General features: G+C 39.3%; 1 protein-coding gene and 1 pseudogene across 2 annotated transcripts; one reads left to right on the top strand and one right to left on the bottom strand.

The window, feature by feature from the left end:
* The first annotated feature begins 473 nt into the window (after window positions 1-473).
* Window positions 474-16,391, top strand: LOC125205114 (methyl-CpG-binding domain-containing protein 9). Of its 2 annotated transcripts, none has more exons than XM_048103931.1 (11): window positions 474-1,163; window positions 6,960-7,668; window positions 8,099-9,181; window positions 9,255-9,833; window positions 10,460-10,762; window positions 10,877-11,212; window positions 11,936-12,034; window positions 12,377-12,814; window positions 13,038-13,316; window positions 13,448-15,193; window positions 15,607-16,391. In XM_048103931.1, the coding sequence occupies exons 1-11, from the start codon at window positions 856-858 to the stop codon at window positions 15,964-15,966; spliced, it is 6,240 nt and encodes a 2,079-aa protein (XP_047959888.1). In that variant the 5' UTR covers window positions 474-855; the 3' UTR covers window positions 15,967-16,391. The 2 variants fall into 2 exon arrangements, with proteins under 2 accessions (XP_047959888.1, XP_047959887.1); XM_048103930.1 differs by having other exon boundaries at window positions 13,445-15,193.
* Window positions 16,392-17,361: 970 nt separating this feature from the next.
* On the bottom strand, window positions 17,362-21,808 carry LOC125205567 (annotated as a pseudogene).
* Between the last annotated feature and the right edge of the window lie 761 nt (window positions 21,809-22,569).

Genomic DNA, 22,569 nt, shown 5'->3' with positions numbered 1-22,569 from the left:
CGAGTATTTTAAAGTCTCATTATCTAAACTTTGTCTATTTGCACTCTATATTTAAACAGCTCAGAACGACAATATATTAATTTATTTAAAGGACATTTTTTAATATACACAATTAAATAAAGGACATTTTTTAATATACACAATTAAAAATGGCAAGAGACATTTAATGGTATTCACTTAAATTCGAATGAGGTGTAAAAATTCATTTATTTTACCACCCCATTTTTTTTTGAAATTGCAAATCCAGATATGAAAATGGCAAATGACATTAAATGAGAACAAAAGTCAAAAGATGCTTACATCGTACAGAGAACAAAAACCCGTCATGGAAGGGGTAAAATCGTGAATTCGTTGCGGTGTTCAACAAAAAAAGGGGGTAATTTGGTAATTCGAAGAGTGGCATACCCCTACCCTACCTTACCCCACCTCGCCCCTCCCCCGCTCTTCTCCGAATCACTACACACCGATTTCAAGAATCCCCGCCGCGAAGTTCCCCCCTTCTCCTCCCCTCTCTCCTCAATTTCTGAATTGCTATAACCAAAAAAGTAGCGGCTTTCGCCTCATTCTCACAACTCAACCTCTTGCATACGTTACAAGCGAGTGAATTGCGTTTTCCACCAAACAAATTCGTCATCACTCGTCGCTCTCCCTGTCCGCTTTCACCAAATTGATTGCGTCGCTCCTTAACCCCTCCCTTCATTCACCTCACTCAATTCTCGTCGTTTTCCACCAAACTCCCGCTTCTCTCTTCATATCCACATCTTAATTACTCGGTGCTGCATTAGGAGCTCAACATCATTTGAGTAATCGAAGCAGAAACCGAGTAATTGAAGCTGAAACCAATACCGCGCTAAAATGTCGTTCCAAATCGATCTGAACGAGATGCCAATTTCGTCACCCCGGGAGGCACCCGACGACGCCGCTCCGCCTTCTTCCGTCTGTGTGGTGTGCCGGAAAGGGGTTCCGGTTGGGAATGTTCCCGACAAAGTCACGGGAGACCTGCGCCTGGAGAAGAAGTGCTTCCAGTGCTTGCTCAGGAATGACACCGCCGCTGCTGGAGGCGAGGCGAGGCGGCTTGACATCAATGCACCGCCTCCACGCGAGGCAGATGACAGAGAAATCGTAAGGGCTGCGGCCGGCCGGCCAGGGATCGGTCGGGGGAGGTATGAATGTTACTTTTTGGTCCACCCCCTTCCTTTTCTTTACGATTTTTTCAAGATAATTATTGTAGTTCCTGCTGTTTATACAATGCTGTTGAATGTTTATGGTGTATTTCACCGTTCTATGTGCCAGGACTTTGTGAATCCTTTTTTTTTTTTTTTCCCTTGGTTCGTTTGTGTTATGCTTATGCTTATCTTACTAGTTTTTGTTCTTTTGATTAGTTCTCATCTTTCTATATAACAGTTCCCTCCTTTTTTTTTCTATATTAATTAATTTATTGTGTTTAAGTTTGTTAAATGCTTGTGTTATACCCATACTGCATGTGCATACGGTAGAATAATTTTTGAAACCTTTGTCAAATATCACAAATTTTGTAAAATCTACACTCTTTAAAGTAATAAGCATAGCTGAGATGTTAGGCAGTGGAGATTGATCATATATCCCAAAAATCAGATACTGGAGTAAAGTATTACCATATCCCAAAGATCAGGTGCTGGAGTAGATGTACATCCTATGTTATGGAGGACACAAATTTGACATGTATGTGAGTAGGATTGGTGCTCGGCATTCTCCAATCTCATAAAGAACTTGTATTGAGTCTTTGTAACAGTATGTTATAAAATCTAAAGTGCATTCTCTTCAAATCTCGATCTATTTTGCCTTTTAAAACTTCCTTGCTCTTAAGTTTAAAGTGGAACCCCCATCAGGTTGATATTTTTAATCACAATGTTATAATGTTCAGGCTGAGTAGTTTTCTCCTCCCATAAAGTTTTTGATTTTTTTCAATAGTAAGGGTCAAAGTCTGCAAAATCTCAGATTTTTTGGCTAATATTGAGTTACCTCTGGCTCCAAGGCCAAGCAACTTACATATGAAGCTTCTTTCTCATCAAGTTTTTTGACTATGATGTATAGTTCTGAAATTAACTACGCACATTTCAGAAATTGATCCAAAAAGAGATACCACTGTGATTCATAAGTATGATTTATTCCAGTTCAATTAAACCATGATAGTTGAAGACGAAGAATCTAAAAGAGCATACCTCTCATCTATGGAAAAGGAGGCAGAATAGCTCACTTTTCTGATCATCAATCCAGATCTTCGTTGAAGTTGTACAAATGGAAATGGGAGAAAGAAGTGGCAGGGGGGGTGTCAAATCCGTCAATGACAACTTCATGTCATATGTAGTACAAAACATATATATCTCTTTCCTTTTTCAAGTAAAGCCCTCTTTCCTATAAGGAAGTCCTTGACTAGCAATTTCCGTTCAATACAATTTTTTCTAATGATCATTACTTCAACTTCTAGGGTCAATTATATAGTAGTATTTTTTACAAGGAAATAATATTCCACATTGCTTAACTGCCATATCTACTAATGATAGTGGCTGCATTGAAGACTCACCCTGCTCTTTTAGTTGCTTCTTCAGTGCACCAAAGCTGGGTGTGTTTCAATTCACGGCCCCTCGGAAACAGCATTGTCCTCAGACCTGTAGGCTGGGCTTGAAGCTATAACACTTTACATGCTTTGGTGGTGGATCATACTCAAGTTTACGGACGGAGTAAACAAGCAAATTGAAGATGACTAAGAACATGAAAGATCAAATGTTGCACCTTGAACCAAGGAGGGTTGGCAAATGCGTCATTGACAACTTCATGTCCTATGTAGTATAAATATATAGCTCTTTCCTTTTTCAAGTAAAGCCCTCATTCCTATAAGGAAAGCCTAGACTAACAATTTCTGTTCAATGCAATATTTTTCTAATGATCATTACTCCAAAAGATGTCACATTTTTTCTTGGAAAAAGTTATCTCTCATATTAATGTATAAAAACATATATTCTCTCTCCACTCAACATTAAAAAACATCTCCTAAATCTCATGAAGACTCACCCCCATCCTTTTAGTTGCATTTTTAGCCTTGTCCTCACACCGGGATGAGGAGGAGGCTGGGTTTGAAACCAAAACACTTCGCATGCTTTGGTGGTGGATAATACTCAAGTTTACGGACTGAGTAAACGAGCAAAATTGAAGACGACTAAGAACATGAAAGATCAGATGTTGCACCTTGAACCTAGGAGAGTTGGCAAATGCGCTAGTGACAACTTCATATCCTGTGTAGTCTGTGTAGTCTTCAGTACCAACCAACAAGTTCGATTATCTTCTGGATCAGCCATGAAGATGGTTTAGTTCCTTTGATCTTCAATTATTGTTGGGAGTTGTAGTGCCGTTGTCTACCGAAAAGGTGGGTTAGGTGTGGGCACAATATTAGATATTTTCTTGTGGTCAACTTGATCTCCTGCCTATGAAGCATATTTAATGTCCTTTGTCTTAGGTTGAACATATTTGGCAACACTCTGCTCATCAACATTAGCCGCTAAACCCTCTTACACCTGACCATCTCTTTAACGTTGACGTCCGACTCACTCACCTTATCCAAGCGAAAAGCCCGTAGCTCCTTCATAATGACATTCATCGTAATATCCCTTTCAGCCCACCAACCAACGTACTCAGTCCCAATTATTTTGGACTCTTTTTTGTATGTACTAAGCTGGAGCCTTCATGTTATGGATAATCTTGACCGCCTTGTCCGATTTGTTGATGTTTGCCCTCCAACTGTCCACGTTTACCACACCGTTCGATACGAAATTGAAGGCGAAAAGCCCGTAGCTCCTTCATAATGACATTCATCCTAATATCCCTTTCAGCCCACCAACCAACGTACTTGGTCGCAATTATTTCGGACTCTTCTTTGTATGTACGAAGCCAAGCCTTCATGTTATGGATAATCTTGGCCACCTTCTCCGATTTGTTGATGTTTGCCCTCCAACAGTCCACGTTTACCACACCATTTGATACGAAATTGAAGGCGGTTGGTCCGTTTATTCTTGATAAGATGTTTGCAAAATAAACATATTGTACCTTTGCCATAGTAAATAGATTGAATAGGATTGAAATGAAAAATAAGAATATGAATATATAACTCTTTTCTTTTTTTAGGTAATCTCTCTTTCCTATAAGGGAAGCCTTGGCTATCGGTTCAATACAATTTTTTCTAATGATCATTTCTCCAATTCTTAGGGACAGTTATATTGTACTCCCTCTGTCCGCGAATATGAGTCCCGTTTTTCCATTTTAGTCCGTCCGCGAATAGGAGTCCCGGTTCACTTTTACTATTAATGATAATAGGGTCCCACCTTCCACTAACTCACTCCACTCACATTTCATTTAAAACTAATATACACAAGTGGGACCTCTATTCCACTAACTTTTTTTCACCCATTTTTTCTTAATATTTCTTAAAACCCGTGCTGCCTAGGAATGAGACTCCTAATGGCGGACGGGAGTACTTCTTAGTTCTTACAAGGAATTGCAAAAGTTTCTTATTCGTGGAAATAATAAAGATCATGATAATATATACATAGGAACAATCCTCCACTTTTACTTTACTGCCATCTACTAATGATAATGATATTGGCAGCATTGAAGACTCACCACCCCCACCCTTTAAATTGTCTTCAATACACCGAAGTTGGGTGCATATAAAAAAAGTGATTCTATGAACCTAATCATTGTTGGTGCATAGTTCCAATCTTATACGTAAAGTATAACAATATGGTAAACAAAACACATTTTCATGCAATTTTCTCATTGTTTCTTACCCTTTATCTTCTAATTTTATACAATGCATCAGTCAGCTGCTGAAGTTCCTCTGCTGCATGTGTACCCTGTATTTTCTTATTTAATCTAATAAATCTCACATGAGGAAATTTTTTATAATATGGTTATATAGTTATACATTAATTATTTCCTCTGGAGTAACGTTTTAATTTTGGATTACCTAGTATACTTGTATTCCCCATTTGTTTATATCAACATGCCATTTTTGGATATAAAAGTATTTTTCAGTTATTAAATGGTGGCTTATGGCAGTCGACCAAAAAACCGCCACAAGGTTATGGTGGTCGGCATGGCGGGATATGTCGGTATTGCTAATATATAAAATAAAATAAGTACGAAATAAATTTAGAAAATAATAAAAATATACTATCTCAAATCTTAGAAAAGCAATTGAAGCATAAAGTAACAATTACTATATAATATGTCTAATATTTAAAGTCTTAGATAAACAATAAAATGTAAAGTCATTTGGGCAGCTGAACATCCGGCAGTGCAGCTAGGATGGTGGGGCACTGAACAAGCGGTGATGCTAGGCAGCGAGTCCGCGAGGCTGAAGGAAGGCGGTTGGGGGATAGAGAGTAAAGTACTAGTAGTTTTTTTTTTGTGTGTAAATGTGGAGGGAATCTCAAATCTGAAAACATAGCACCCAATATCAAATGGGAAACGGGTCAGGTATTGGACTGCTAGGTGTCATTTGGGCAATTGGGCAAGGTTTAGGGTTAATGGGCAAATGGGCTGGGTCATTCAGGCAATTGGGGCGAGTTTAGGGCTCAGCAACTCAAAAACGCCAACATACACGCCATGGTGATCGCCATCATTTTTCTGCTCCACAACCTCATGGTGATGTTTTTTTTGGAAAACCCACCACAATATAGCGCCATGGCATTGCCATAGCCGCTATTTAATAACATTGCTTTTGGACTAATTGAAGCTTTCCCTTAGTAAATGTTTCATCATTGAATGACATGTATGACCTGATTGCTAGATTCTTTGGAATTTTTAGTTGTTTTAGTCCATGGTACACATGATTGACATAATTGTCCTTCCATCTTTTGTTCATGTTGGTGAATCTTCTTTTGAGAGACCTATAACTTACCAAATATTTTGTGTTCTGTGAGTTACGGTGCTAGGCTACAACTATTTGTCAATTAGACATGCCATGCCTTCTCGGGGGTGAACTTTTTTCTTCAATGGACAACTTTTTGTTGTTTCTGATACATGAATGTCTCAAAAATGCCTTCTTAAAATATTAAAAATGGATCTAGATGCTCACACCTAACCAAGGACTAGTTTGTTTGAATCACTTTCTTATTTCCTAAAAGGCTATAGGCATTTGTTGATGTAAACATGCATATTTTCCATGTGAATATGTTCTATTTATGCCATGAAATCTCCCTACTATTAACATATGATTCTTTTTCCTTACTTCTCCCGTATCCTTGTTTGCATTATTTCAGTCTTGATTTCTTCTTGATTTAGTTGCTACATCTGAGGTAACAAAAGTAAGATCTTTCTATGTTTGTTCACTTATTTGCACTTGTCATGGACATGGATTACATAATTCTTTTCTACACGTATCCCTGAGCAGAGACACGGTGTGGGATTATGCAAGCATTAAAAAAAAAGATTCATAGTTTTTTCTTCCTTTTCTTATCAATGTTTGTTAAATATGTTCATTGAGGCCAATAAAAGACGATTGTGCTCAGAAAGTCTAGTGATATATGTTTCCTTATGGAAACAAATTTGTTTCTGAAACTTGTTAACATATAAAGCACAATCATTGCCTTGAAATGACTGCAAGAGAATAGCCATACCGAGCTCATGATTCCATAGAGTAGCATTTGTAGTCTAAAAACTTTTATGTTCTTCTCCCTTTTTATTTGCTTACTCCTAAAAAAATCTCTCTCTCTATTTAGTGAATAGTTGATCTGTTCTTATTTTGCTGATTGGTTCTTGTTTTGGTATATATACATGATTAAAGGAATTATAAACGCTTATTGCTTATAAAAACTCTATCTCCACATGAATAATTTTTATTGCTGTTTCTCCTCCTGTTTCATCCCTCCACAGTGCCTCTTGTGTTGAACTTTTATCGATTTTTATGTAATTCTATCCTGCAGAGTACAGGCTTATGTCCACCCTTCTTTCTATAGCCATCATGTGAATACAAGAAAAATAAATCCTATGCTGGATGGTATGGTGCATGGTCTCCCAAACACATCTACCGTTGCAGTAGATTCTGCACATTCTAGATTTCGCGATGCATTGCTGCAAAAAGTGCATTCTGATGGAAGGTTAGGTACAATTCACGAAGAATCTACATTCGCTGCATGGCTCCGGGCTAGTCATACTCCACTGGAGTTTCCTCCTGCAAGTCCAAATGTGTTGTATCTACAAACCCTTAGAGAATACATTGCCGCAAGATCGGGTACTTTGGGAGAAGGTTGGCGTGTTGAATTTGAATTTTGTGACAAACTATGTAAAACCTCTGCTGTTTATATTGCACCTGATGGAAGTAGGTTCAGATCTATGGAAGAAGTTGCTTTCCACTTTGGGCTGTCTTCACGCTACCACTATTTGGAGAATGGTAATGAAAGTGCAGAATCTGCCTCCGTTCGGAGTGGGATGAAGATTGACTCAACGAAGACGGAATCCCCTGCGATTATGACTGCACAAAATTGCAGACAAAAGCAGAAGATATCAAGGGCCAGCAAGAACCAGGGTTTTTTGTCCAGCTTAGGGGTCAAAAGTTCTCCTGGAACTACTTATAACAAGAGTGTAGGAGAATTGGGCTCCTCAGAACATGGTGGTCTTCATGATAGTATCCATGTAAGTGTATTCTCAATCTACAATAGAAACTTAATACAAGAACTGCTGTTTTTATGCTTAATCTTAATTGCATGTGTAACTGATATCTTCACCATTTATGATAAAAAATCATTTCAAATGTCATGAGTGCCAAGTGAAGTGAAGCACTCTGTGCACATACATTCAGTAATCGACTTAGAAGCTAAAAACAGAGCCTTGGTATCCATCCTTAAATGATCAGTTATTTGTCAACTTTGCTTTCTACTACTTCTGGAGCTAGTCAGTGTGCTGGCAGAATAGGATATATGCGGCTTTTAAAAGTTGCTCTTGGAAATGTTTTGATATCTGAATATGGCAGCTTGGGCAACAGCAATTTTATTAATTAACTTGATGTTTTAGTAACTGTGAACTTGATGTACATCTCTTGACATATATTTTCTCTATTTCCCAGGAGGACTTCCCAGTTCAGTACCATGACTTCTATCTTATTTCAGCTGGCAATATTGATCCACGACCGTCATACCACAATGGAAACCAAATCTGGCCTGTGGGATACAGATGTAGCTGGCATGATAGGATTACTGGGTCTCTTTTTATGTGTGAGGTTTCAGATGGTGGTGATAGTGGCCCAATTTTCAAAGTTAAGAGATACCCATGCACCATGCAGTCAATACCAGTTGGCTCAACTATCCTTGTTAAGAAGAAATCAACTTTCAGCAAAGGTGATGACATTGAGGGTTTAGATGATTTAGCCGCATTCAAGATGGTTGATGATGATAGTATATCAACAATCACACTGCTAAATGAAGAAACCGCCCCATGTCTAGAAAAATGTCTCTCTACTTCAAAGAGAGAAGAGGCCCATAATCCCCGCAAAGATAATTCTTCAAATTCAAATTTAGAAGTTACACCTCAGGGAGCTGGCAATCAGGTGAACAAAGCTGTAGGACTAAATGATATGATTGGGGAATTTCAAGTTGAGGGCAGGTCAATATCATCTGTGTGGGAAAACGTTTCTCAAGCTTTCTTGTATGCTTGCCGTGAGATGTACAAGCAAAAGGGTGCACTCAAGTTCTTCTGCAGTCATGATGCGTTCAAAAGGAATAATGAAATCCTTGATGGTGCTGATTCTTTATCAAGGTATTGTTATTTTGAAGGACCTGCTAGCATCCCTCCATTGGTTCAGAGTGAGAATGAGCTTAACAAGGCCTGTGAAATGCTTTCATCGTGGTTGAAGCAAGACAGGTTTGGTCTGAATGAAGATTTTGTTCAAGAGATTCTAGAACAGCTTCCTCAAGTCACTGCTTGTTCAGAATATAAAAAACTGAAAGAAAGAAAGCAGATTTCAGACCTACAAACAGTTGAAAGTGGGTTTCTGCAGGTTGAGCAGAAAGCCAACAATGCCTCTGAAACTTCTAAGAGATTTCTGCTAAAACTGGGTGGGACTGAAGATACTATAAAAAGGGACCCCTGCCCTCTAGGCAAGCAACTTAACAGAAGGCTACCATCATATCTGATGGGAGATGCTCTGCAGGTGAAACCCAGTTCTCTTATGTGGTATAAGATCTACATTCTGCATGCTTATACTTGTCTGTATCTTTTTTCAGGTCTGGGAGCTAGGTTGGCGTTTCTTAGAGGTGCTACAGCTTGGGCAGCCTTTCACTTTTCAGGAACTTGAGTCTGAGCTTGTAAATCCTTGGTTAGATAGCTACCCTTTGGATTCAAGGCATGAAACTTGCGAGTCTGGAGTCGGTGCCTCCTCCAGTTGTGACAAGGCTTCTCAAAGTGGATCAGCCTCCGTTGGCAGATGTACTGGTCTTCTTTTGGCTAAGATTCTTGGCTCGCTGCTGAAATTGCTCGTAACTGAGCTGTTGTCAAAAGCAGCAGTATATGTGCGCCCTAATCTTGATGCTGGCGAATCTAAATCCAAGAGAGGCAAGAAAAAGGATTTGGACTGGCTAGCTGAGTTAAGGAAAACCAAACTTGATATGCTTCCTGTTAATGAACTTACATGGCATGAAATTGCTCGTCGATACATTTTAGCTGTGCTGTCCATGGATGGTAATCTTGATTCTGCAGAGATTGCTAGCCGTGAAAGTGGGAGAGTTTTCCATTGCTTACAAGGTGATGGTGGGGTTCTTTGTGGATCTCTAACTGGCATAGCTGCAATGGAGGGAGATGCAATGGTAGGCATTATCATTTACTTTTTATCATTTGATCGTTATAACTAATTTTTCCATGTAGATAAAACTCTAGAATCTTGAGTTTTTATGCTTATGCATTTCGTTCATTCTCACCACTTCTGTATGTTTTTAGTTCTATGATCACCACTAGTTAAAAATAGGAAATTGATGACTAACCCCAAAAGAAAGTAAGTATGTGAATGGTTATGGGCATCAAGATCCTTGTCTTCTTTTGGGTTGGACAATAAACCTACATCAATATCTGCACAATCTGCAGGTAAATGATCGGTATCAGGCAGCATAAGTAAGTACTAATGAAGAATGCAAGCAGAAAAAACACAAATGAACATGAAAAGGAAATCAGTGACTGATTGGTTGGCAAGCCTGTATTATTGATTTGAACTGATTGCGTATATGGTGTAAATGTAGAGCTTTCTGAGTTTTGATCAGAATACAATCTCCAAAGGCTTGCTAATGTTCCCTAATTATGTACTAGTATGTAATAAAATTGTGATGGTTGAATGTGATCGTCCTGCCAATTTGCTGTTTTCCAAAAATTCTTCACACTCTCTAATTGTAAAACATGAAAAATGTTTTGATTAGTAATGTTGCATTGTATCTTATTGCAGGTTCTTGCAGATGCTATGAAGGAAATATTTGGTTCATTAAAGACTAAAAATGACATAATAAGTTTATGTTTGTCAGAGTCTGATGCCAATGGTGCTCAAACAATTGAGGTGAATGATGGTGTTGTCCCTGAGTGGGCTCACGCGCTTGAACGTGTGAGAAAATTACCCACAAATGTCGGAGCCAGAATCCGAAATTGTATCCACGATGCTTTGAACAAAAATCCCCCAGAATGGGCTAAACAGGAACTGGAACATGCCATAAGCAAGGAAGTATACAAAGGAAATGCATCAGGACCAACCAAGGTGATGTCTTTATTCTAGTTGAAAATGATTAGATGCTTTCATTTTGAAACAATATATGGCAGGTCTTTTGAGCTGTATATGGTAAATTAATTTATTGCTGCTGCTTGACTACAGAGAGCTGTTATTTCAGTCCTCGCAAGAGTTACTAGTGAGAATCCACAGCAGAAGCCTGCTAAAAAAGAAAATGTTAAGATTAAGACCAACATGTCTGATATCATTACTAAACAATGCCGTATGGTGCTTCGTTGTGCTGCCGCTTCCGATGAAGACAAAGTCTTCTGCAACCTGTTAGGAAGAATTATTTTGAACCCAAATGATAATGATGATGAAGGGCTTCTTGGCTATCCTGCAATGGTGTCTCGTCCTTTAGACTTTAGAACTATTGATCTCAGGTTGGCTGCTGGTGCTTATGGTGGATCTCATGAAGCGTTTGCCGAAGATGTTCGGGAGGTTTGTGATTTACTTATGACTTTACTTTTTCCTTTGTCCTGACCACTGTTTGTGTACAGGCAATTGTCCCTTTTATAATTGCTTGCCCCCATAGTTCATGCACTTGATATACAGTTTGCCTAGGCTTCTTTAGATCCTTCTGTGTGTTTGCACTTTTGTGCTTCCCAGTTTCTATTGCATTTGATGTGGACCCTTCTTGATATGGAAGCCTGAAATTCCTTTTATTTCTCAACATGCATACCTACTCTTATCATGAAGTAAATTTTCTTGTGTATTTGCAATTGTTCGCTCATTTAAAAAATCAAATGCTCCCAGAAATTATTGGTCAGGAAAGTGCTAGGCCTGATTAGCAAATGCTTGCATAAATTTTCTACTTAGCGTCTACCATTTTTTTATGTGAGATTAAAGATTTAGGACAAGATAGGAAGTTCAAAGTTCATGCCATTTCATTTTATTTCTAGCTGCCCTCTGTTTTCTAAATATTAACTAAATGACAGAGCTCCTAGCAATCCATTGTTTGCATTTTTTTTTATATTTTCAGTCAGTGATTGGATTCAAAGATAATTATGATTCGTTTAGAGGTAGCCACAGTTCTTGTCATTGTCTTGTTTGGTGTGTAGAAATTCAATAATTTTAAATTTTAAAATATAAGACTTCCCACCCTCTGTGGCATAATGCCTTGGAGTTTGAAATGCCTTATTTTTTGCTCCTTTTTATCTATAGGTTTGGCGCAACATACATACTGCATATGGTGATCGATCTGAACTGATTGATGTGGCTCAAAGCTTGTGGAATAAGTTTGAAGATTTGTATGAGAAAGAGGTTGATCTGCTATTCTCTTAGTGCATGTTTGTTTCTTAATAATTTTAGGTGGTATTTGGTATCTTGTACTACTAGTGTCTGGAAATTAGGGTTTGCTTCCATTTGAGACGAGTTTCCCTTTCCGGTCAGTTCAAGAACTTTAATAGGTTTTGGCAACTTGTGAGCATGTGTCCAACAACTTCCCACTTTTATATTTAGAAATGATTGCCGAATCTTAAGCTAATGGTGTGTGTAGTTGTCCAGTCAAAGAGTGACGCGCATTTGAGTTCGCCCAGACTATGGTGTTCATTTTGGATTTGTTGTTCTTCTTCCTGAACTTTTTATGCTTGATGTATCTTACAGGTTCTGAACCTTCTCCATAAAATGGCTAAAATTTCCAATGTTAAAGATTCAACTGCTGATGCTCTGAAGGAAAGAGATGACCTTCTTGTTCAGGTGTGTAATAATGCACTCCCTAGAGCTCCTTGGGATGAGGGACTGTGTAAAGTATGCGGCAGGGACAAGGATGATGACAATGTCCTTTTGTGTGATAAATGTGATTCTGAGTATCACAGATATTGCTTGGATCCTCCACTTTTAAGAATTCCAGAAGGAAACTGGTATTGCCCCTCCTGCGTTAGTGGCCAATCTCTTTCTTGCATTCGAACCTATGGGTCAATATCAAATCAGCACAGCAAAAAAAGAAATCTTGGAGAATTCTCATGCAAATTTCTGGGAGAACTGTCCACATTAGCAAAAGTGATGGAGGTGAAAGAACATTGGGAATTCACGGTTGAGGAGGTATGTTCTCAAGATTTTTCTGAGTTCAATTTGTTTGAGAAAACCAGATATCCAGTCGAATCATCTGGAAAAACCCTTGCTGTTCATATTTGTTTCTTTACCATTTTCCTTTTTGTTGATGAACATTTTTTTCCTACTCTGTGATATATTCAGTACTTAATGATTTTCAATAGTCCTTTAGCCTTTCTGATGAGCAATGTTTTTTTTTTCTTCTTTTTGGCAGAGAATATTCTTCCTGAAGTTCTTGTTTGATGGAGCACTGAACTCTGCTACTGTCCGGGATCATATGGATCACTGTGCCTCTCAATCTGCTGATTTGCAGAATAAACTACGTTCTCTCACTTCTGAACTGAAAACTCTCAATGCTAAGGAAGATATGCTTGGTTTAAGCGTTGAGAAAACAAATTCTAGTTTATTCAACATACGTGGAGATCTCAAATCAGATGCATCGTCTTCCCAGCACGCTAACGAAAATATCTCAAGAGGAAATCCATCTGAAAAGGTCAGTCTTCTTTTTCGCTCTTCTCTGGTTCCTCTCAAGTTTTGATTGCTTTACAGTCTTATGTGCCTCCTTCAAGAAGCAGTTAAATTATATGTTGCGATGATTTATTGAATCAAACACAATGTCAGCAGCTTGCAGTGGAGCAAAGTCAACATGAGAAGATCTTTGTCGAAGCCCAACCATCAGAAGGACCTAACTTGCAAAATGAGATACCCATTTTCACTCAGCAGCAGCAAAGCGACCAAGGGCATACCATTGTTCTGAATGACGCACAGGGTTCCCTCTCTACCACTCAGGTGCTACCTGGTAATAATTTCTCCAGCTCCACCTCTGATCGTGAGACAGAACTTGTGACACCTGCACCTGTGAGTTCAATTCATGAATCTGGGGGCCATCAATGTCCCAACCAAGTTGATATGGTTTCTCCACAAGGCAACAGCCCCAAGGTTTCCACTGCTAAGAATGAAGTTACTCATTTGCTGGAGTCAATTGCTAACATAGAGCTGAAACTTGTCGAGTTATCTCTTCGGCGGGATTTCCTGGGCAGAGATTGTAATGGCAGAGTATACTGGGCCTTTTACTATCCTAATGCTCGGCCATGGATAATAGCTTGTGGCGATACAGCATCCAAAGAGAGGCCTCCCAGAGATTTTGCCAGTATTCCTGATTCTGACAAGTGGATGTATTATGAATCTGATACTGAAATTGAGAAACTGGTAGGATGGCTGGGAGAGAATAATGTCAGGGAGAAAGAATTAAAGGAGTCCATTTCACAGTTTCAAGCTAGCAAACTGAAAGATGCTGTGTATACAGAAGATCATATCCTTAAAAAAAGAGAAATAAGCTATGATGGAAGAAAAACTTTATCTGCCGATTTTTTGGCTACAAAGGCTAAAAATGCTTTGGAGAAAAAATATGGTTCCTGCAAAAGGTTTGAGGCAACAGCTATTCCTCAGAATCTTGTTACGGGAGCAAGTCAGAGTGGCAGAATGTATAGATGTCAATGCCTAGAGCTGTTGTGGCCTTCTAAAGACCATTGCAGTTCTTGTCATCAGAGTTTTTCTACCTCTGAGGAACTAAGCCAACATGCTAAAGAAAACTGTAAAGCTTCTATATCTGGCTCTAAGCGAAGCCAAACAGCTGAAGATACCACCAAACGCAAGAAGGCAAGAAATGTGGCTTCTGAGGAAAAACGCCTCACTAGTATTGGCGTACCTCAAAAAAGATCAACAGACGAGAAACAAATTGGTGGACGTACTTCTCTGGAAGGCTACCGTGCTGATCGCCCCTTTAAATTTGAGGAGATTATGACAAGGTTCATTGTTCCTAGCTCAGTTAAGGATGGGGTGAATGACATAGGACTTATTGGCAGCGGTGGCGTCCCGTCCCTGTTGGCAGGCCAGTCTCCCTATCTAAGTGATTCCGCACTAGCATTGAGCCTTGCAGTAACAAATGAGGCCAGTTCAAGGCCTACTGATTTGAGAAGTAGACAACAGAATACTCCACCCAGTGCGGCGATGCACAGCAGGGGCTTTAAAGATTCACATAGGTCATCAAGATCTGTAGAAAATGGCCTATCTGATGAACTATCTATTGCTGGCAGATTGAAATCCATACTGATGAGTGAGAAGGATCAAGTTACTTCAGTAAAGGACAAAGGTTCATCAGTGTCTGGGTTGTCAAAAAGCACTATAATTCGTGAATCTTCATCAAGACCATTAATAGGCAGAGCTTCTGAAATTTTGAGATTTCTTAAGATTAATCTACTTGATATGGATGCTGCTCTACCAGAAGATGCTCTTAGAAAATCAAGGTCAGGTCAAGATCGAAGATGTGCATGGCGTGCATTTGTTAAATCTGCAAAATCAATCTATGAGGTTAGTCACACCTTTCTATTATTTGATGTCTTTCCAATTTGTGCGTTTTAGTTTGATATGTAGGTCACGTAAGTTGTATCATGATGGATATTTTTCTCATTTATGCTCTCTGTGTTTTTTTGACCCTTTTGGTTCTCAACATTTTATATGCCCAAATCTCAAGGTGAAATTTACATGCTAATCAATAATCTGCTTTTGAGTGCAGACCATACTTTTTGTAATATTCAATAGGTCTCTTTTTTGAGTTTACTGATGCCATCTCTATTTTTTTTCCCCAAATCCTGAAGCTTACATATCTGGTTCTTTCAAATGTTCTGACTATAAGTATCACTGTGGCTTATATCCATGGTACAATTCTATGGTCTTGATGTGCTTCACATCTCATTGTTGTTCTGTACTCTCTCTTCTTTCAGATGGTACAGGCTACAATCGTATTTGAGGACACAATTAAAAGTGAGTACATGCAAAATGATTGGTGGTATTGGTCATCGCCTTCAACTGCGGCTAGAATCACTACTCTCTCAGCTCTTGCTTTGCGCATCTACTCTCTAGATGCAGCCATCTCTTATGGGGAGCCCCTGTCTGGCACTGGAATGGAGGTCTCAGAGCCAAGTTGTGCAATAGATAAGGAAGTTCATGAAAGTCCAACTCCAAAGAATCCTGCAAATCCTAGCAGCCCAACGCTGCAGAATACACCTGAGCCAGAGCCAGATTCTCCTGAGAATCCAAGAACTAGGAGTAGATCTAGCAAGCGGAGGAGGGATCTGAGCTGAGACAGGAAGAAACAAGTTGGTATTTATCTGATGTCGCAATAAACTCGAACTGCTTATTTACAATTTTTTTGGGCAGTGCCCCGGACAAGTTTTTTCATTATAATCGTGGGGGGAGTCCTTGGACACCTTTCGGTGGAAGAAGATGAAGGCAGATATGCTTTGCCCCCTTGCTTATCATTTTTTCGCTAGTGTGTGTACATCGATGGAGTTACAGAGCTGATTAAAACTACAGTTTTATTCGAGGCACAGGAAACAGGTTTATATGTATATAGCCTATCTTGTAAACTCAAGTATTTGTCTTTGTAATTTTCAGCCTCGATTTTGTTTATGTATGTGAAACAGTGAAAGGTCAAAGAAATGTTGTATAATGTAGTACTACATAACGATGATTGTTTCAAAGAAATGTCAATTATATTTCCTCCTGAGATTGCAAGTATAATTATGTTTCTGTTATTCCTCTTATTCTGCTTCTTCCACTTTCTATCAGCTATGTAAATGGGAATGTCCACAGAGTTTTAAAACATCTAAAGTCCATTTTTGGTTTTCCGTTTTATTGTCTTGGTCTAATTTTTGCCTGGTTTTGACGGAGAAGTTGGCCTACTATTTTTCGTCCCAATAAGTATACTAGTCCATGTCTAAATTGGATTATGAATTTCTCAAAAACAAGTTGACAGTTAAATGATAAAGAAATTTAAAAACACAATATATTTCAAAACTAAGACCTGGATTTTCCCACAAGAGGAGAAAAAGTTCAAGATTGAATACAGAGAAGATTAGTCTGGATTTCTTTGGAATTTTAATTCGCTTTCGACTGTGATAGTGGTTCAATGTTTGATTAATGCGTAATGTTTTTGAAAAAAGTGATTGTGGTTCCGTTTTCTTGTGAAAGTACGACATCGCCTGTGTTCAATCTCAATTTTTGTCCCATATTGCTACATGATAGTGGTCCCAATTCAAATATTCTATACATGTTTACTGGTGGAGGAACATGCTAACATAAATATCGAAGAAATTGTTGGTGGGTTTTATAAATGCCGAGGATAGTTATTAAGGTAGATTTGACAAATTTGATTTTACATAGGGATATTACAACATCACAACGGTGTAATGAAATAAGCATATGGGAAAGCCGTATAGGCATGGCCTTTTTTCTTTTAAATTTTTATTGTTGAGTTCTTTGTGGCTAATTTTTTTATATTTGAATGAATTTAGATTTAATACTACAAGTACAAAACAATCCCATGCAGAATAACCTTTGAGGTAGATAACCTCAATCAAAGCAACCTGTTTAAGCAAAAAAGGTAAAACGATGGTTTTCCTTCTGATTGCACACAATTTTGATTTCGAAGAGCATAAGATAAGCACGCCTATTAAGAAACTGCACCAGAGGTGATATAGTGAAACTTACAAAATTTATAACTGTTGCAAATTATTCCATCTCTAATACAAGATATGTGTGGTGCCGTGATCAATACACGTTTCAATATCATGATCTTAATGAGTTTATTTTATCACAGCCTTTTGAACAATAAAGCAAAATGAATAAATGATTAATCAAAAAGGAATAATTTACGACATCAAAGATGCATAGAGGTAGTCACCTGATCATAGATAGCCCAGTTGATCTCATAGGAGAACAACTCATCTTTGGTCTTTGGGATAGTGTCAATTAACTGCTTAGCATCCAAAAGCTTCTGCTTTTCTCTGGGGTCTTTGTTTTATTTGATCTTTCTCTTTCAGAATGATCTCTTCTGCTCTCCTCGCGGATGCTATTGTTCTCTTCCTCATGTCTATCACGGTCACGTTGGCCGGATCTCTCATGAGAGCGTCTACTTTTTTCTTTTTCTCCATCAATTTCTTTAGGATTAACAGTTGAGATACGCTTCACAAAATCTGCTGCAGCAACCATATTAGCTGTTGGGGCTTCAGCCATGGAAGATTGAATATCTTCCCGTTCCTCAGTTGAGTAATCAATTGGAACTAGAGGTCTCATCTTCTTTTCCTTATGTGCATCCTCATCCTCATCCTCATTAAAAACTGAAGTTACAGCAGCTCGCTTTCCGAATCCTGAAAGCCCAAAGACCAACTTTTTAGTTGGCACATTGCTATTTTGTTGAATGTCCGGAGCAAAATTAGACGAGATAGCATTGATTTCATTTGGCGAGATAGCATTCTCTAATCCATTAACTGGCAGAACAGTTTCTGTTTTCAGAACCTCAAGCTGTTTCTTTTGATCTTCTTCGGCTCGCATTTTAGCTTCAGCAATATCTTCCTCCTCTCTCACTCTGTCAGCCAGATCCTCTTCCTTCTCCCTCTGTCTCCTTTTCCTCTCTTCATCACTGATCTTATATTTCTTCTTCTTTCCATACCCATCATCATCGTCATGTTCTTGGTCCACAACTTCCCACTTCCTTTCATGAGCCCTTTCTCTCTCTCGTTCTCGCTCTCTCTTCCGCCAATGTTCTCTCTCTCTTTCTCTGGATTCCCATTCTTTTTCATGCACTTTATACCTCCGTTCATCTTCCCGACTCCTATTTTCTCTCTCCTTCTCCCTCTTAGCTCGCTCATGCTCTCGCTCTCTCTTGTATCTTTCAAGTTCCCTTTCTCTTTCTTGTCTTGGGTCACGGTCTCGATCCCTGTTTTTTATCATGCCTTCTACTCCTATCAGGAGAACCTGTTCCTGCTCCATCAGGCTCACTAGAGGGTTTGCTCTCAGCAGTCTTGTTATCCTCATTTTTGTCTTCTGTATCTGCATAATGAAGTGTAAGCATTCCATCAGTGTTGGAACAACTACTATGGATGGAAACAAAAAGTCCCGGACAGATTATCAGGTTTGTAAGAATTACATACTGTTCTTCACCCCACCTTCTGGTTCTCTACCCTTTGAACCAGAAGGTTGCTCTGAGTTTGAGTTTCCAGATCCATCAATAAGTGTTTGTGGGGGTGGGGGTGGAAGTGGTTTGTACTTCAGCCGTTCCTCTAACATACCTGTGAGCTTCTCGCAAGCATCACGGTCAGCATCCCTGTCTTCATCAGTTACAAGGCTAAAACTGACAGCCTCAGGATTTTCCTTATTCGTCTCACTGTTATCCTTTGTCTGTTGTTCATCTGATGAAGGCTTTAGAGACTCTTCAGTCAACTTAACATCTTTGTCAGTATCAGAGCTCGAGTCTCTTGCTTCCTCTTTGTCAGAACCATCAGTTGCAGATTCCTTGGATTCCGAACCTTCTATCTTTTTCTTTACATAGCGCTCAAGATATTTCCGTGTTGTTTGATTAACATTTAACTGCAGATCAAAAGGTTGATATTAAATCGGCAGAAGAACAAAAGTTCTTCTCAACTTTCATAGTTGGGAGGGATTTATGATGCACACAAATACACATAAGAGTAACTAAGTATGTGAACCAAAAAGTCAGAAAAAGTCAACAACTTGTAGTACTCCCTCCATCCGCAAATAGGAGTCCCGTTTTTCTATTTTAGTCCGTCTGCGAATAGGAGTCTTGGTTCACTTTGACCATAAATGGTAATAGGGTCCCACCTTCCACTAACTCATTCCACTCACATTTAATTTAAAACTAATATATACAAGTGGGGGCCCTATTCCATTAACTTTTTTCCATCCACTTTCTTTAACATTTTTTAACTCCCGTGCCGCCAAGAAATGGGACTCCTAATGGCGGATGGAGGGAGTATAAGATTTCTAATGTAAGAGAAATTTGTAGCATGAGGCATCAGCATCTTGCATAAATATGGTGAGGCTAACACATCAAAGTTGAAGAACTACGTATATCTCTAATAGAAGGCAGTAAATCATACCATCAACTCTTAGCTTATTAAGTAGTCGCAATGCCCGAAGAACTCCTTCAGCAGACTCAAAGTTCCAGTGGGGTCTTGTGGACGTTTCCAATTCTTTATTGGCCCACAAAGCTTCAGAAAGAGTTATAAGTCAGGCTTGGTTGATATAAAAATCAAGCTATATTATTCAGACAAAACTCCATACATGCACAAATTGAATCCCACAAGAGAATGGAATAGAAGAGAACAATATTTCAAGATACTACATCAAACCTGCAGGAGAGACAACATGAAATCATTTTCCACAGTTGATGATATCTTCCCAACATATACAGTCGTCTGTGGCTCCTCTGTTGATGTCGCGCTTGGAGTAATGGGTCTAACAACTGGAGGAATAATTGGACCACGAATTCCAATAACTGGAGGGCGTGCCAATGGTGGCATAACACCAACCAATGGACACATGGAAAATGCTGGCTGAAGCATTGGTGCATAAGGAGAAGGATAACGAGGTACTCCTGCATGAAGAGGCCACAAAAACTAGGCACACTGTCAACAACATGCTAATCAAATTACACATCAACTTACTATAGATTGAATCAAGCATAAATAGATCTAACAAGATGAATCAACTGTTGTAACCAAAAACATCAAAGCAATAAGAGATTGCAGCACAGACATGACAACACTCACCAACTGAACATATAACCTGAAGGAACATCAAGAAAATAGCATTGGGATTCATGAAACAGGAAATGCATGAACATGGCATACCTTAAGCATTGACTTGCAAACAGAAGGCATGCCAAAACTATCTAATTGGAGGCACCATAGGTGAAGGTTTAATTCGAGAAGTGATTATCACTACAGTAATAGCCTACTCAGTAAACAGCAAACCAGAACTGCTTCAGATTGGAATGGAAAAATCACATTTTTTCCTTATTCTATTCTTTCTAAAGAATTGGACTTCCAATATTACGATATATTCCATTAGAACAAATGCAGTAGAAATCAATGAAATCAAGCAAATAATAAATTCGTGCATACCAACAAAAGGAGTTGAAGTGTGAGGGATACTCAGTCTTTAATGAAGCCTTCCAACCTTTCCCACCGTAAACATTCATGAGACACTGTAGAGAAAACATCTCGTCATCGATACCCCTAATCTGACTAACATGTACCCCTCCCTATCCCTTATGCCTCGTATGCTCTTTCTGTTAACACATTGTAAAATACAGCATAGCAGCACACTTATGCCCATAAAATCAAATCAATTAGGGACCAGTTTTCTTAAAGCATGGTACTTTGTAATGATCATGAGAGATGATTCAGCTAATAGGCCAATTTCGTCATAAATTTATGGTAAATCATCCAAAATGTTACTACTAAAAGTTAAAACCACCAACTCCACAAGAAAGTGCATCCCTATGCAAAATTAAGAGACACACACACACACACAACTCATACATCCAGTCTATCTAGAGACAAATTTAATCGGTAATAGAGAGAAAACCCACCCGGGGGCATGGCACCTTGGTGAAGAGGCTGAGGCATACCAGGGTAGCCATTCGACATAGGCGGCCCATATCTCATAGGCTGACCGGGCATGGCGTAAGGCGGCGCCATCACCGGATGCACCGACGCCAACGGTCCGTTCCCAACCGCGGGAGCTGGTACCACTCCTGGAGGTGGAACACCTGGAGCCTGATAGGGGAGGACATGTTGGAATTGTGGGGTAGCGGTGCCAAGCGTCCCAGCCGGGCGGAAGGAGGGCTGCATCGCCGGTGGAGGAGCAACGAGAACTGATGGAGGCGGAGGGCCGCTAGGACTAGGGTTTGGAAATTGGGGAAGCGATGTGGGAGATGGATCAGATTGGGCGGATCGAGATTCAGGTTCGGGTTCGGATGTATGGAGAGCGGAATTGTGATCGGTGGCGACAGCGGTTGTTTCCGGCGCTGGCGTTGGATCCGCCATTGGTAGATAATGATGAAGTTGTCGCTTTTCCAATTGAAGGGGGTTTTCAGTTTTCACAGACTGCTTAGATTTCTAAGCCCTAATTTGGGTTTTGTTGTGCGGTAAATATTGGATTATAAATTTGACTGCTGACGTGTATGCTCCTGAGTGGCAGGAGAGCGTTCTTTTGCGGATATTATTACCAGTATTCGATATTGGGTCATTCATAGCATTACTATACCTTCCCTATTCATTGCGGGTTGGTTATTTATCAGTACTGGTTTAGCTTACGATGTATTTGGATGCCCTCGGCCAAACGAGTATTTCACACAGAGTCGACAAGAAATTCCATTAATAACTGGCCGTTTTGATTCTTTGGAACAACTCGATGAATTTAGTAGATCATTTTAGGAGGCCCTAATCAAATGACTATAGACCGAACCTATCCTATTTTTACAGTACGATGGTTGGTTGTTCATGGCCTGGCTGTACCTACCGTCTTTTTTTTGGGGTCAATATCAGCAATGCAGTTCATCCAACGATAAACCTAATCCCGAATTATAGAGCTATGACACAATCAAACCCGAATGAACAAAGTGTTGAATTGAATCGTACCAGTCTCTACTGGGGGTTATTACTCATTTTTGTACTTGTTGTTTTATTTTCCAATTATTTTTTCAACTAGGCAAATGAAAGAAAAAAACTAATAATTCTAGGCATTCTTTTAGCCCGTTCGGAAGGATCTCATAATTATCCCTGACTGTTTATGTCTCTAGCACGACCACTTGATGAAATTTGGAGGGAAGTGGAGTAAATGGTCGATACCACTGGAAGGATTCCTCTTTGGATAATAGG

Source organism: Salvia hispanica, chromosome 2, assembly GCF_023119035.1.
Source record: "Salvia hispanica cultivar TCC Black 2014 chromosome 2, UniMelb_Shisp_WGS_1.0, whole genome shotgun sequence".
Lineage (NCBI taxonomy): Eukaryota > Viridiplantae > Streptophyta > Magnoliopsida > Lamiales > Lamiaceae > Salvia > Salvia hispanica.
This window is presented reverse-complemented; position numbering and strand designations above follow the sequence as displayed.

Coding starts and splice junctions, on each gene's coding strand:
- LOC125205114 (XM_048103930.1), top strand. CDS start 856: ATGTCGTTCCAAATCGATCTGAACGAGATGCCAATTTCGTCACCCCGG. Junction 11,213..11,935: donor TTGCCGAAGATGTTCGGGAG/GTTTGTGATTTA, acceptor TTTTATCTATAG/GTTTGGCGCAACATACATAC. Junction 15,194..15,606: donor CTGCAAAATCAATCTATGAG/GTTAGTCACACC, acceptor CTCTTCTTTCAG/ATGGTACAGGCTACAATCGT.